Source organism: Natrix helvetica (genome assembly GCF_964273705.1).
Source record: "Natrix helvetica genome assembly, chromosome: 1".
Lineage (NCBI taxonomy): Eukaryota > Metazoa > Chordata > Lepidosauria > Squamata > Natricidae > Natrix > Natrix helvetica.
This window is the reverse complement of record NC_138548.1, coordinates 322,088,588-322,100,974: the sequence shown is the minus strand read 5'-3', so window position 1 is coordinate 322,100,974 and position 12,387 is coordinate 322,088,588. Positions and strand designations below refer to the sequence as shown.

At 44.1% G+C, this 12,387-nt stretch overlaps 1 protein-coding gene across 1 annotated transcript in view; it reads left to right on the top strand.

The window, feature by feature from the left end:
- ITPR1 (inositol 1,4,5-trisphosphate receptor type 1) overlaps positions 1 to 12,387 on the top strand; it is a 273,195-nt gene that overhangs the window by 42,070 nt on the left and 218,738 nt on the right. Inside the window, exon 2 of the mRNA XM_081969590.1 lies at positions 1,305 to 1,412. Within this exon, the coding sequence (XP_081825716.1) occupies positions 1,305 to 1,412 (108 nt within the window). The remainder of the gene's footprint in view (positions 1 to 1,304; positions 1,413 to 12,387) is intronic.

Here is a 12,387-nt window from a genome sequence, read left to right as displayed (position 1 = left end):
CTTATTTTCGGGGAAACAGGGTACTTTTGGCAATATAGTGTATTTCAAAATAGACCCAATTTTAATTGTTTTGGAAAGAAAAAACTAGAAATAATCCTTTTCCTTGGTTGCAAAAATCTCGAGAACATTGATTTTCTTTTAAAATGTGAAAAAATTGTTCCAAAGGTAATGTAGCCAGTCCTCAATTTACAACAGTTCATTAGTGACCGAAGTTACAATGGCACTGAAAAAACTGACTTATGACCATTTTTCACACTTATGATCATTGCAATATCTCCAGGGTCAGGTGATCACAATTCAGACACTTGGAAACTGACTTATATTTATGACGACTGCAGTGTCCCAGGAACATGTGATCACCCTTTGTAACCCATGGCCTCATGATCAAAATTTGGAAGCTTGGCAACTGGCTCATACTTATGATGCCTTTATGACACAGTGCCTCCAGGTCATGTGACCACCTTTTGTAACCTCCTGGCAAGCAAAGTCAATGTTAAGTGAAACTAGATTCACTTAACCACCATGTTACTAATTTAACAACTGCAGTGATTCACTTAACAACTTGTGGCCGGAAAGCTTGTAAAATGGAGTAAAACTCACTTAGCAATTGTCTCATTTGGCAACAGAAATTTTGAGCTTAGTTGTGGTTGTAAGCCAAAGAGTGTCTACACTATTACATGTAGTGGGACAATTTTTATTACAGTTGCTATACTTCTATTAAAATTAATGTTAAAAGCTATTTTTGACTTAAGGCTTGTTGAAACTAGTGAGAAATAATAGCAACTTTTGGGATGGTGTTTCTTAGATTCAGCTTAGTGTTCCCTTTGCATGGTAATCTTCGGCTTACAATAGAGGCCAAAATTTCTTGTTGCTAAACAAGACAGTCGTTAAGTGAAGCTAACCCCATTTCGCGACCTTTCTTGCCACAGTTCCCTGAATCCCTGTAGTAGTTAAGTTAGTAATATGTCTTCACTTGTAAAGTGAATCTGGCTTCCCCATTGACTGCTTGCCAGAAGGTCGCAATGACCTCAAGGCACTGAGTCATAAAGGCATTATGATCATCTGGCCATGGGGATGCCGAATTGGTTGTAACTGTGAAAAACGGTCATAAGTCACTTTTTTCATTGACATTGTAGCCCTAAGCGAATGGTTATAAGTCTAGGACTCCATGTACATTCCTCTATGGTTGTGTGTAACTCATGTGAATTTACATTGGTGACAAACTTTCCTTGAACTTCAGCCACCGTGACAAACAACGTTGTTGAACCGGTTAATATTAATAAGTTCTTTTCTCTTCCTCCTAGGACCAGCAAGCCCCAGATGTCTGACAAGATGTCAAGTTTTTTGCACATTGGAGACATTTGTTCTTTGTATGCAGAAGGTTCAACAAATGGATTTATCAGCACTTTGGGGTAAGAGCCACCACTTGTTTTTTGCTTGCATACCATATATTTATTGACTGTCATTTGAAAAATACAGGACTAGTCATCTAATAGTGTATGCCAGTGGTTCTCAACCTGTGGTCCACGGAATCCTGGTAGGGCCACAAAGTCTTGAAGAAATGTTACGATTTAAAGCTTAGGTTAAGACTTAGGTGTCCGTGGCCATGGTCCATGGCCACAAAAGGTATTTAAAATGGGTCCGGGATAAAGAAAAGGTTGAGAACCACTGGTGCAGTGGTGGGATTCAAATTTTTTTACTACTGGTTCTGTGGGATAGCTTGGTAGGTGTGGCATGGCTTGGTGGGCGTGGCAGGGGAAGGATACTGTAAAATCTCCCTTCCCACTCCAGAGGAAGGTTACTGCAAAATCTCCATTCCCTCCGAATCAACTGGGACTCGGGAGGCAGAGAATAGATGGGGGCGGGACCAGTCAGAGGTGATATTTACCGGTTCTCCAAACTACTCAAATTTTTCCGCCACCAGTTTTCCAGAACTGGTCAGAACTTGCTGAATACCACCTCTTCACTGGTGTATGCCATCATCCAGCGTTTAACAGTACTGGGTATCTCTTTTTCCCCCCTACAGCCATAAATCCTGGGTTAAGAAGTTTCCCAGGTGAGTGAATATATTTCAGCCAAATCTATATATTTTTCTTTAAAAAAAAAAACCTGCCTCTTACTTTCCTTCATTTTTGATGTTCTGAGGACATTCTTAAAAGGGATATCAAAGAACAGAAATACGCAGTTTTATATTCCGGGTGAAGAATTGGGGATGAAAGATGTTTAGAAGGTGTTCTTGTTAGCAATGAAGTAATGAAGATGGTACACAGTGGGGGTTTTCTTCTTCTCTTTCTTGACACATTATGAACTTGAGACAAATCTCTTATTTTGTAGACTTGATAGTCATTGCTAGTAATCTTTTGTTTTAGTAAACTTGGAACAGAGTAAGTGGGAGGCATTTACTTTATATTTTTTATTTTATTTTATTATTTTATTTATTTTACATCACCTGATTCCTACCCGATTGTGGGCAGTTTATAGATGAAAACACTCAAGAAAATAAAATAATATAGTGATAAAAATAAGAGAACGAAAGATGGCAAAATCTGAGCAACAATCAAACCCAATATTTCCAATATGGGATCTTTAGTCATCCTCACCAAAAGCCTAAGTGAAGATCCAGCTCTTTAAGGCTCTGCAAGACACCAGTAGGATGGATCTGCGGGAGAAGGCAGGTGCTGTTACAGGTCCCAATAGATGGCATTGATTAATTGATAGGAACCCAGGCCATGCCAACTTTCCAAGATCAAATTATCTGGGCAGATATTATGAGAGGTAGGCGGTTCTTCAAGTATCCGAACCCTATGCCATTCATTTAGGGGACTAGGGGATACATGATAGCAGTGTTCTGATATCTCAGGGGTTACCACAAAGAAGAGGGAGTCAAACTGTTAGATATTAGCATATATTGCTGTAAGTCTCCACTCAGGTCCGCTGCTAGGGCAGGAACTAGGGATCGTTCTGATTGGTCGAGAGGTGTACCCGATCCCTATAAAAGGGGAACCCTCAGACCACACACCAAGCTGGATCACTACTATTACTAATAAAGAGCTGTTAAGTTACTACTTGTCTGGAGTCTGTTCTCTCATTGCCCGAATCTAACACTGGCGACGAAGGTGGGATCGAGAGACAGATAGGACGAAGAAGCTACTTCCAGAATCCAAGGATTCAATCCAGCCTAGGAATTTGGCGGAAATTCCGGCAGCCATCTCAGCGCGGCAAATTCAAACGCAGACAAGATGGCGATGCACACTCCTCCAGCTCCATTCGACCCAATCGCCGATCATTGGGAATCCTACATGCTCAGGTTCGAGTGTTTCCTCGAGGCAAACGATTACACAGGAGTACCGGACTCCCGAAAGAAGAATATATTCTTGAGTTACTGCGGCCGAGAGGTTTTCGAGACGGCCAGGGACCTCTCAGAGCCAACCCCCATTCAGGCGGTAACATGGACGGTGTTGAAACAGACGTTGCAAACACATTACGCGCCAAAACCTTCCCGCCACGTTTGCCGCCAAGGATTCAACACGAGGAACCAGAAGGCGGGAGAATCTATCAACCAGTACGTTGCAGCTCTACGGAAGGCAGCCACGCATTGTGGATTCAGGGATCTGGACAAGCAAATCCTGGATCGCCTCATATGCGGGTTGAGAGACATTTCTCTACAGAAACGGTTGTTGGCCAAACCCAACTTAAGCCTACAGATTGCATTCGATGAGGCGAGAGCTTCTGAATCAGCAGACAGATCATCCGAGACCATACAACGCGGATACAGCGCGATCCAGACCGGAGCCAGACACGCCAGAGTACATTATGAGGACACCGATCAAGAGGTCGAGGACAGCGAGTTCGAAGACAGCCATCGTATGCGGAGCAGTCACACAAGACCGGGGGGGAAACCCGAATTCCGTTTGCCACCATGTGCAAGTTGTGGAGGGAACCACCCCCGGTCTACCTGTCATTTCAGAAACGTTGTTTGCTCGCATTGCGACAAACTTGGGCACATCGCACGAGTGTGCCGGAGCGAAGTCCCTGCCTCACGAAGGCAGCCTCCAATGTACCGCCAACAGAAGCCCAACCTAGGGGCTTGGCGAAAAAACAAAGGGCGCCCAGAGAGAGAGCCGAGGGAGTTAGCCGAGAGAGAATACACACAAAGAGCTGAGAGGGCGTATTACCAGAGAGCTGAGAGAGAGTATCCCCAGGATATCGATGAGGAGAGTTGACCCAGAGAGAACCAATGCGAACCTATCTCACAACGATAGGTCAGGTCCGCACCAAGCGGCCTAAAAAGCTGAAAATCACTGTCCTCCTGGAGGACTCCCCTTGCGAGCTTGAAGTTGACACGGGATCGTCCCTGACGATCATTTCATGGTCCGTCATGAAAAAGGCAATCCCTAGCCTTAAGAAGCGCCAACTGCGAACACCAGACATCCTGCTACGTGACTACCAGGGAAACAGGGTCCCCATCGTGGGTTAAGGCACGTTTCGGGTGCAGTTCAAGGACATCGTAGCCCAGCTGCCTGTGACCGTTGCCAGTGCGCCATTACAGAGCCTCCTGGGACTGGATTGGTTTGAAGCCCTGGGGCTAGAAGTCACCGGAATCAACGCCATGGAGAACAGCAGCGCTGAACAGATTTTTAAGGAGTTCGAGGATGTGTTCAGCCCTGGTCTTGGTAAGTATGTGGGTAAACCTATATCATTCAATCTAGACCCCAACGTGGCACCAATCTGACTCAAACCAAGAAGAGTGCCTTTTGCGCTCCGTCCCAAAATTGATAAGGAAATAGATAAGCTCATAGAACAAGGGATCCTTGAGTCGGTGGATCATGTGCGCTGGGAAACCCCCATCGTGACCCCAGTTAAACCAGATGGGTCAGTCCGCATCTGTGCGGACTATAAATGCACAATTAATGTCGCCCTACAACAAAGCGCATATCCTGTGCCAGTAGTCCAACACCTATTGCACTCGTTGGGGCCAGGAAAAATATTTGCAAAGTTAGACATGGCACAAGCGTATCAGCAGCTGCCTGTGGATAGCGCCACGGCGGAGGCCCAAACTATAGTGACGCATAGGGGTGCTTTCAAATGCAACCGGTTACAATTCGGTGTAAGCATCGCTCCCGGTCTGTTCCAGAGCGTCATGGAACGGCTGTTGCAGGGAATATCAGGAGTCGTCCCTTATTTTGACGACATCTTGGTGTCAGCTGCAAACAAGGAGCAACTATTAAAAAGAGTTAGAACTGTTTTGGCCAGAATTAGAGAAAAGGGTCTCCGCCTGAAAAAGGAAAAATGCCAAATTAACGTGCCTAGCGTAGAATTCCTGGGGTATAGAATCGATGGATTGGGCATTCACCCAACATCGAAGAAAATCAAGGTGATCCAGGACGCCCCCACACCACGAAATCAGACCGAGTTGCAGGCATTCCTCGGGCTTCTTAACTTCTACAGCGTTTTTCTAAGACAGAAAGCCACCGTTGCTGAGCCGTTACATCGACTCCTCGCAAAGAACGCGAAATGGACATGGGGACGACCCGAGGCAGCAGCTTTCGCCGCAGTCAAGCGCCTGCTCACGACCGACTCGTTACTTATCCAATACAGCCAAACTCTACCACTGGTAATGACCTGCGATGCATCACCTTTCGGCGTCGGCGCAGTTCTCAGCCACAGAATGCCGAACGGAAACGAAGCACCCATAGCATTCTACTCAAGGACTTTATCATCGGCTGAAAGAAACTATAGCCAAATGGACAGGGAAGCGTTAGCCGCTGTGGCTGGAGTCAAACGTTTCCACGAGTATCTCTACGGCCGCAATTTCGAACTCATTACGGACCACAAACCACTGCTGGGTCTTTTGGTGGGAAACCGCCCCACACCGGTCTCACTCTCCCCACGCATGACCAGGTGGACTGTTTTCCTGGCTGCGTATTCCTACAAACTGATACATCGACCCGGATCCACACTAGGGCACGCAGACGCGCTCAGCCGTTGCCCGCTCCCAGAACTATTAACAGAGCCCACCCCCGAGGTACCGGTTTTATTGATTGACTGTTTGGACTCAGGACCAGTTTCTTCTTTGGATGTTGCTAGATTCTCTGCTAAGGACAATGTAATAAGACAAGTACAAACTTGGGTATGGAGGGGGTGGCCAAAGGGAAATGTGGAACCCGAATTCAAACTGTTTTGGTTGAAACGAGATGAACTGTCGGTTTTACAAGGTTGTTTATTGTGGGGGGATCGAGTTGTTGTTCCATATGCATTGCGGAGAAATGTTTTAGAAGCATTACATGTTGGGCATCCGGGGATCGTAAGGATGAAAGCGTTAGCTAGGAGTTACGTTTGGTGGCCAAACATGGACAAAGAGATAGAGGAATGGGTAGCCACTTGCGATCCGTGCCAAGAATCCAGACCAGCACCCCCGGAAGCGCCCGCCACGGAATGGGACAAACCAAAAGCACCCTGGTCGCGAATACACATTGATTTCGCAGGGCCAGTCCAAGGGCAAACGTTTCTAATAGTTGTGGATGCATACTCCAAATGGTTGGAAGTAGTCCTAATGACTTCAATCACGGCAGAGGCAGTCATTAAGGTACTACGGTGGCTTTTCGCCACTCACGGCCTGCCCGACCTCCTGGTCTCCGACAATGGGCCCCAATTCACGGCCATGCAATTTGAAACGTATCTAGCAAGTCAGGGAATTCGGCATGCCCTCGTCGCGCCATTCCATCCGGCCTCAAATGGACAGGCGGAGAGAATGGTGCGATCTGCAAAAGAGGCCCTCGCTAATATGGGCCCAGGTGATTGGCAAACACGTATTGATCATTACCTTCTAATCCAGCATATTACCCCCAGGGCCACGACGGGTAGGAGCCCCGCTGAACTCCTCATGGGCCGCCGTCTACGGTCTCACCTGGACCGACTTCACCCAAATTACTCTGCCACATCGCCCCCTGACTCTACAAGCAAAATTCGGAAATTTAGCATAGGGGATTCAGTATACGCTCACAACTATGCAGGGGGAACACTGTGGATACCGGCAAAGGTAATTGGTATCACGGGTGCGCGATCATACTTGCTGGAACTAGAGGACGGCAGAAATTGGAAAAGGCACATAGACCAACTCCGGGGTCGCCTCACACACTCAAATTTGCGGTCTGCTAACGAGGACTACATTCCATTGGAAAATCAACAACCCGAGAGCCCAAACACAGAGGAATACAGCACCCTGGAACCTAGAGTGGAACCGGAGATCAACGGCGGATCAGAACAGCATCCGAGCGAGGAAAGCCTTCCACCCCCGACTACGAAACGGAACAAGCAGAACAAGCCGATCTCACGCCCACTCCAACTCAACCCGAACTCCGACGATCCACCCGTGTAAGACAGAAGCTGACATATTTAAAGGACTTTTTCACTAACCGGAACACTCCGTCTAAGAAGGGAGGGGTGTTAGATATTAGCATATATTGCTGTAAGTCTCCACTCAGGTCCGCCGCTAGGGCGGGAACTAGGGATCGTTCTGATTGGTCGAGAGGTGTACCCGATCCCTATAAAAGGGGAACCCTCAGACCACACAACAAGCTGGATCACTACTATTACTAATAAAGAGCTGTTAAGTCACTACTTGTCCGGAGTCTGTTCTCTCGTTGCCCGAATCTAACACAAACTATTCTCCAAAGCACCTGAGGGTAGAACAAGAAGCAATGGGTGGAAACTAACCAAGGGAAGAAGCAATTTAGGAGAAATTTCCTGACAGAACAATTAATCAGTGAAACTACTTGCCTCCAGAAGTTGTGAATGCTCCAACACTGGATGTTCTTAAGAAGATGTTGGATAACATCTTGGCAGGGTTTCCTGCCTAAACAGGGGATTGGACTAGAAGACCCCCAAGGTCCCTTCCAACTCTGTTATTTTATTATATTTATATTAAATAGGTAATCCTTGATTTACGGCTTTAATTGAGCCCCAAATCTCTCTTTGCTAAGCGAAACATTTGTTAAATCAGTTTTGCTCCATTTTACAATCTTTCTTGCCAGAGTTGTTAAGTGAATCAGGGCAGTTGTTTGTTCAGTAATACAGTTGTTAAGTGAATCTGGCTTCCCCATTGACTTGATTTGTCAGAAGGTCACAAAAGGAGATCACCTGATTCCAGGAGCCTGCGACTGTCATAAATATGACTCAGTTGTCAAGGGTCTGAATTTTGATCATGTGACTGTGGGGATCCTACAACCATCATAAGTGTGAAAAACAGTCATAAGTCAGTTTTTTCAGTGTCTTTGTAACTTTAAATGGTCACCAAATGAACTTTTGTAAGTTGAAAACTATCTACTAAATCAGTGGGTTTCAACCTTCCTAATGCTGCGACCCTTTAATACAGTTAAAGATGATTAGGGGACTGGAGACTAAAACATATGAAGAACGGTTGCAGGAACTCGGTATATCTAGCTTAAGAGAAAGAAGGACTAGGGGAGACATGATAGCAGTGTTCCAATATCTCAGGGGTTGCCACAAAGAAGAAGGAGTCAAACTATTCTCCAAGGCACTTGAAGGCAGGACAAGAAGCAATGGGTGGAAACTAATCAAGGAGAGAAGCAACTTAGAACTGAGGAGAAACTTCCTGACACTTAGAACAATTAATCAGTGGAACAGCTTGCCTCCAGAAGTTGTTAATGCCCCAACACTGGAAGTCTTTAAGAAGATGTTGGATAGCTATTTGTCTGAAACGGTATAGGGTTTCCTGCCTAGGAAGGGGGTTGGACTAGAAGACCTCCAAGGTCCCTTCCAACTCTACTATTGTATTATTGTATTATTGTATTATTATTATAGTTCCTCATGTTGTGGTGACCTCCAACCATAAAATTATTTTATGTTTTCATATTTTTTCAAAAACGTGTGTTTTCCAATGGTCTTAGGCGACCCCTGTGAAAGGATCGTTCGACCCCCGAAGGGGTCCTGACCCACAGGTTGAGAACCACTGTACTAAACACAGAATTTTCAGGGGTGGGCTTCAAAAATTTCAGCAACTCTTTCCGGTTGCTTGGTGGGCATGGCCATGATGGGTGTGGCATAATTAGTCTACTGCACCGGGGGGGGGGGCATTTTTGCCTTCCCCAGGCTCCGGAGACTTTCCTTGAGGGTGAAAATTGTCTCCCCCAGGCTCCGGAGGCCCCCTGGAGACAGGAAACGGCCTTCTGGAACTTCTGGGAGGCCTGTTTTCCCCCCTCCTCCAGCCTCCATGTGGGCCCTGCACTTATCTCGCATCCAAAATGGGCCGCATGGAGCCACCTGGGAGAGGAAGTGTGGGAGGGGAGAGGCAGGGTGTTCAGGGCCAGCAAGGAGTGGGATTTGAAGGTTCTCCGAACCAGCCATAACTGGGTTCTACAGAACCCGGGTTAACCCATAGCAGTTCACCCCTGAGAATTTTAAATGCCTACTCTTAGGAGTTTGGTAGTGCATATGAATTTTGAATTAAAATTGTTTGGTGAACTCATACCTCAAATTGTGCAAAGCTATGGATTATTTTAATTTACTTAGTAAGACAAAATGGTCTGGTTTTTATATTGAATCAAAAAATATTTTATGTACTATATAATAACTAATCTTCATTATACTATTAAGCAAATCACATTGTGGCTTAGTGTGATCTTTGAACTCAGCCATTGGCTGTGTGTGGACTTTGTATTATGAACAGATGATGCTGAACCCAAACAACAGGGAGCCTTGGCTCATATATCACACCTCTTCTCCAACACCATTGTTAGTCTTCATTGCCCATACCTTGCTAATATTACTTGAACCTGCCAAATTTCAAACAATACATTTTGTTTTTTTCCTTGCAGTGGACCAGTTTCAACCTGTAGGTTATGAAAGTGATTTGTTTAAACAAGTCATAAAGTAGTTAACGTGAAATAAAGTATGCTTGTTCAAAACTTACATTTTCCTGTGGTAGGATAAACACTGATATGAATCCTTTCTAGAAGTTAATTTCATATTAAGATTTTGTTTCATGCTCCATCTAAACTAGATTCTGAGACTGCTGGGTTTTATTTTGCCCTCCAGAGGCTTTAGGGAACACTCCTGAAGCCTCTGGATGGAGAAAAATGGACTAATGTACAAACAGGAAGTTGGGGGTTGTGCACGCATGCACAGGGGAGGGCATTTCATTATGGATGTGGGTACATGTGCGCTTGATGCGCCCCCAGTCCCCTCGCTTTTGTCACGCCTCAACAAAAAGGTTAGCCATCACTGATATAAGTGGTACTTTTGAGAAGTGATTTATATAGCGTATATATAGTTTATTCTATATTATCTAGTAATTTTCTGTTAGAAATATGGGAAGCATTCTTTGCATGCTTGAGGAAGGCAATAAAATAATATAAAATGTAAAAATTTGATAAGGAACTTGGCAGTGTTTCTTCTGAAACTACCATAGTTTTCAGAGTATAAGACGCATCCTTTTCCCTCAAAAAAGAGGCTGAAAATCTGGGCGTCTTATACACTGAGTACAGCATTTTTGGCCTCCCGAAACCCCGCCACCTTCACCAAAATAGCCATGCACAGCCTTTAGGAGGCTTTCAGAGTGCTCCTGGGGGCTGGGGAGGGCACAAATGAGTGAAAAATGGGCCGGTTTTTGCTCAATTTTGCCTCCCCACCCACCCCTCAGGAGCACTCTATAAGCCTCCTAAAGGCAAGGCATGCCATTTTTTTAAACAAAAAACGGGCCCATTGTTGTGAGAAACAGGCTATTTTTTGCTCATTTTTGCCCTCCCCCCCCTCCAGGAGCACTCTACAAGCCTCCTAAAGGCTATTCGTGCCCTTTTTGGGGCGGGGGAGGTCTGCAGAGTGCAAAACCCTTTTTTTAATTTGCCTCTTCAAAATCTTGGTGCATCTTATACTCTGGTGCGTCTTATACTCCAAAAAACACGGTAATTAGATATTAAAAAGGAATCAGAGAAGCAACATAGTTTATATGAAATACTTTTTTTTACAGATGGCCTTAAACTAAGAGACTATCGCATGCTAATTACAAAAAGAAGAACAGCATTGCTTTTCTTATATATCTATGTTGCTTTTCTGGCAATGTATTCATTGGATAACAATTTAAATATTAAACTAAGAAATAAGTTACACAGAGGTAATAATTTTTTTTATAACCTTTTCGGAAGCAAACAGAATTTGGATTCTGGCATCTATATTTCTTCAGCAGACAGAATCTCAAATATAACAAGATACAGTATATTACCTAAATATTTTTAAAAAACCATACACAACAGTAGTAACAGCAATTCTTGGTTTCAATAGAAATTTCCAAGTGGACAATCTAAAAGTATTTATGTACCGATGTAAATATAGGACATACATGATAAAATCAAATTTCACCTTTCTACTGTATTATACAGGGACTCAGTAGCTAAGACGCTGAATTTGTCAATCAGAAAGATTGGCAGTTTGGCGGTTGAATCCCTAGTACATGTAATGGAGTGAGCTCCCGTTACTTGTCCCAGCTTCTGCCAACCTAGCAGTTCAAAAACATGTAAAAATGCAAGTAGAAAAATAGGAACCACCTTTGGATCCTATTTTTCCACCCTAACCCTAACCACATGACCATAGAGACGTCCAGACAGAGCTGGCTCTCTGGCTTTGAAATAGAGATGAGCACCGCCCCCTAGAGTCGGGAACAACTAGCACATATGTGCAAGGGGAACTTTTATCTTTACCTTACTGTATTACCATTTTTAAGAACCTTCAAGCAATAAGAGATGTAACACATAGAATATAAATTTACAAAACTGAAGTATTGTTGTCACAAAATTCTCTAGAATAGATGAAGCATTATGGACAAAAGACTGTGTTTCTTTGAACATAGGAAGAGCCTGAATTTTTTTTTAGCTCAGAGCAAATGTATCCAGGATGGGAAGCTGACTTGGAGCCTCATCTGTTGTGGAGGATTTACAGGGCTCAAAAACCACTTTTGATTCACAATTGAATAAGAAAGTTTTAATGAAAACGCTAGTTATTGACAGTGTTCTCTAGCAGATGGTAGCGCCTACCTTGGCTGAACTTAGAAGAAAAGAATATTATTGTTACTATGAGAATGGGAGTATTCCAGGAATGTTAGCTAGATTGAGAAAATGAAAGGACCATTTAAGAAGAAGATAGTGGCGAATCACTTTTGCATTATTGCCCCAAAATCTACATAGATGGATCCATGTAATCATGGGCTTGACTCAAAGGAGTTATTTATTTGTTTAGTTTACATTATTTTTAAGTATGCTTTACAAAAATGGGGACAACTCCAATAAGCAATATCCCATTTATTAAACATACTTAAGTTACTGAATTTTACTTCTCTGCAGGCCACTCTACTTTTATTGTAAAGAAGAACTGAAG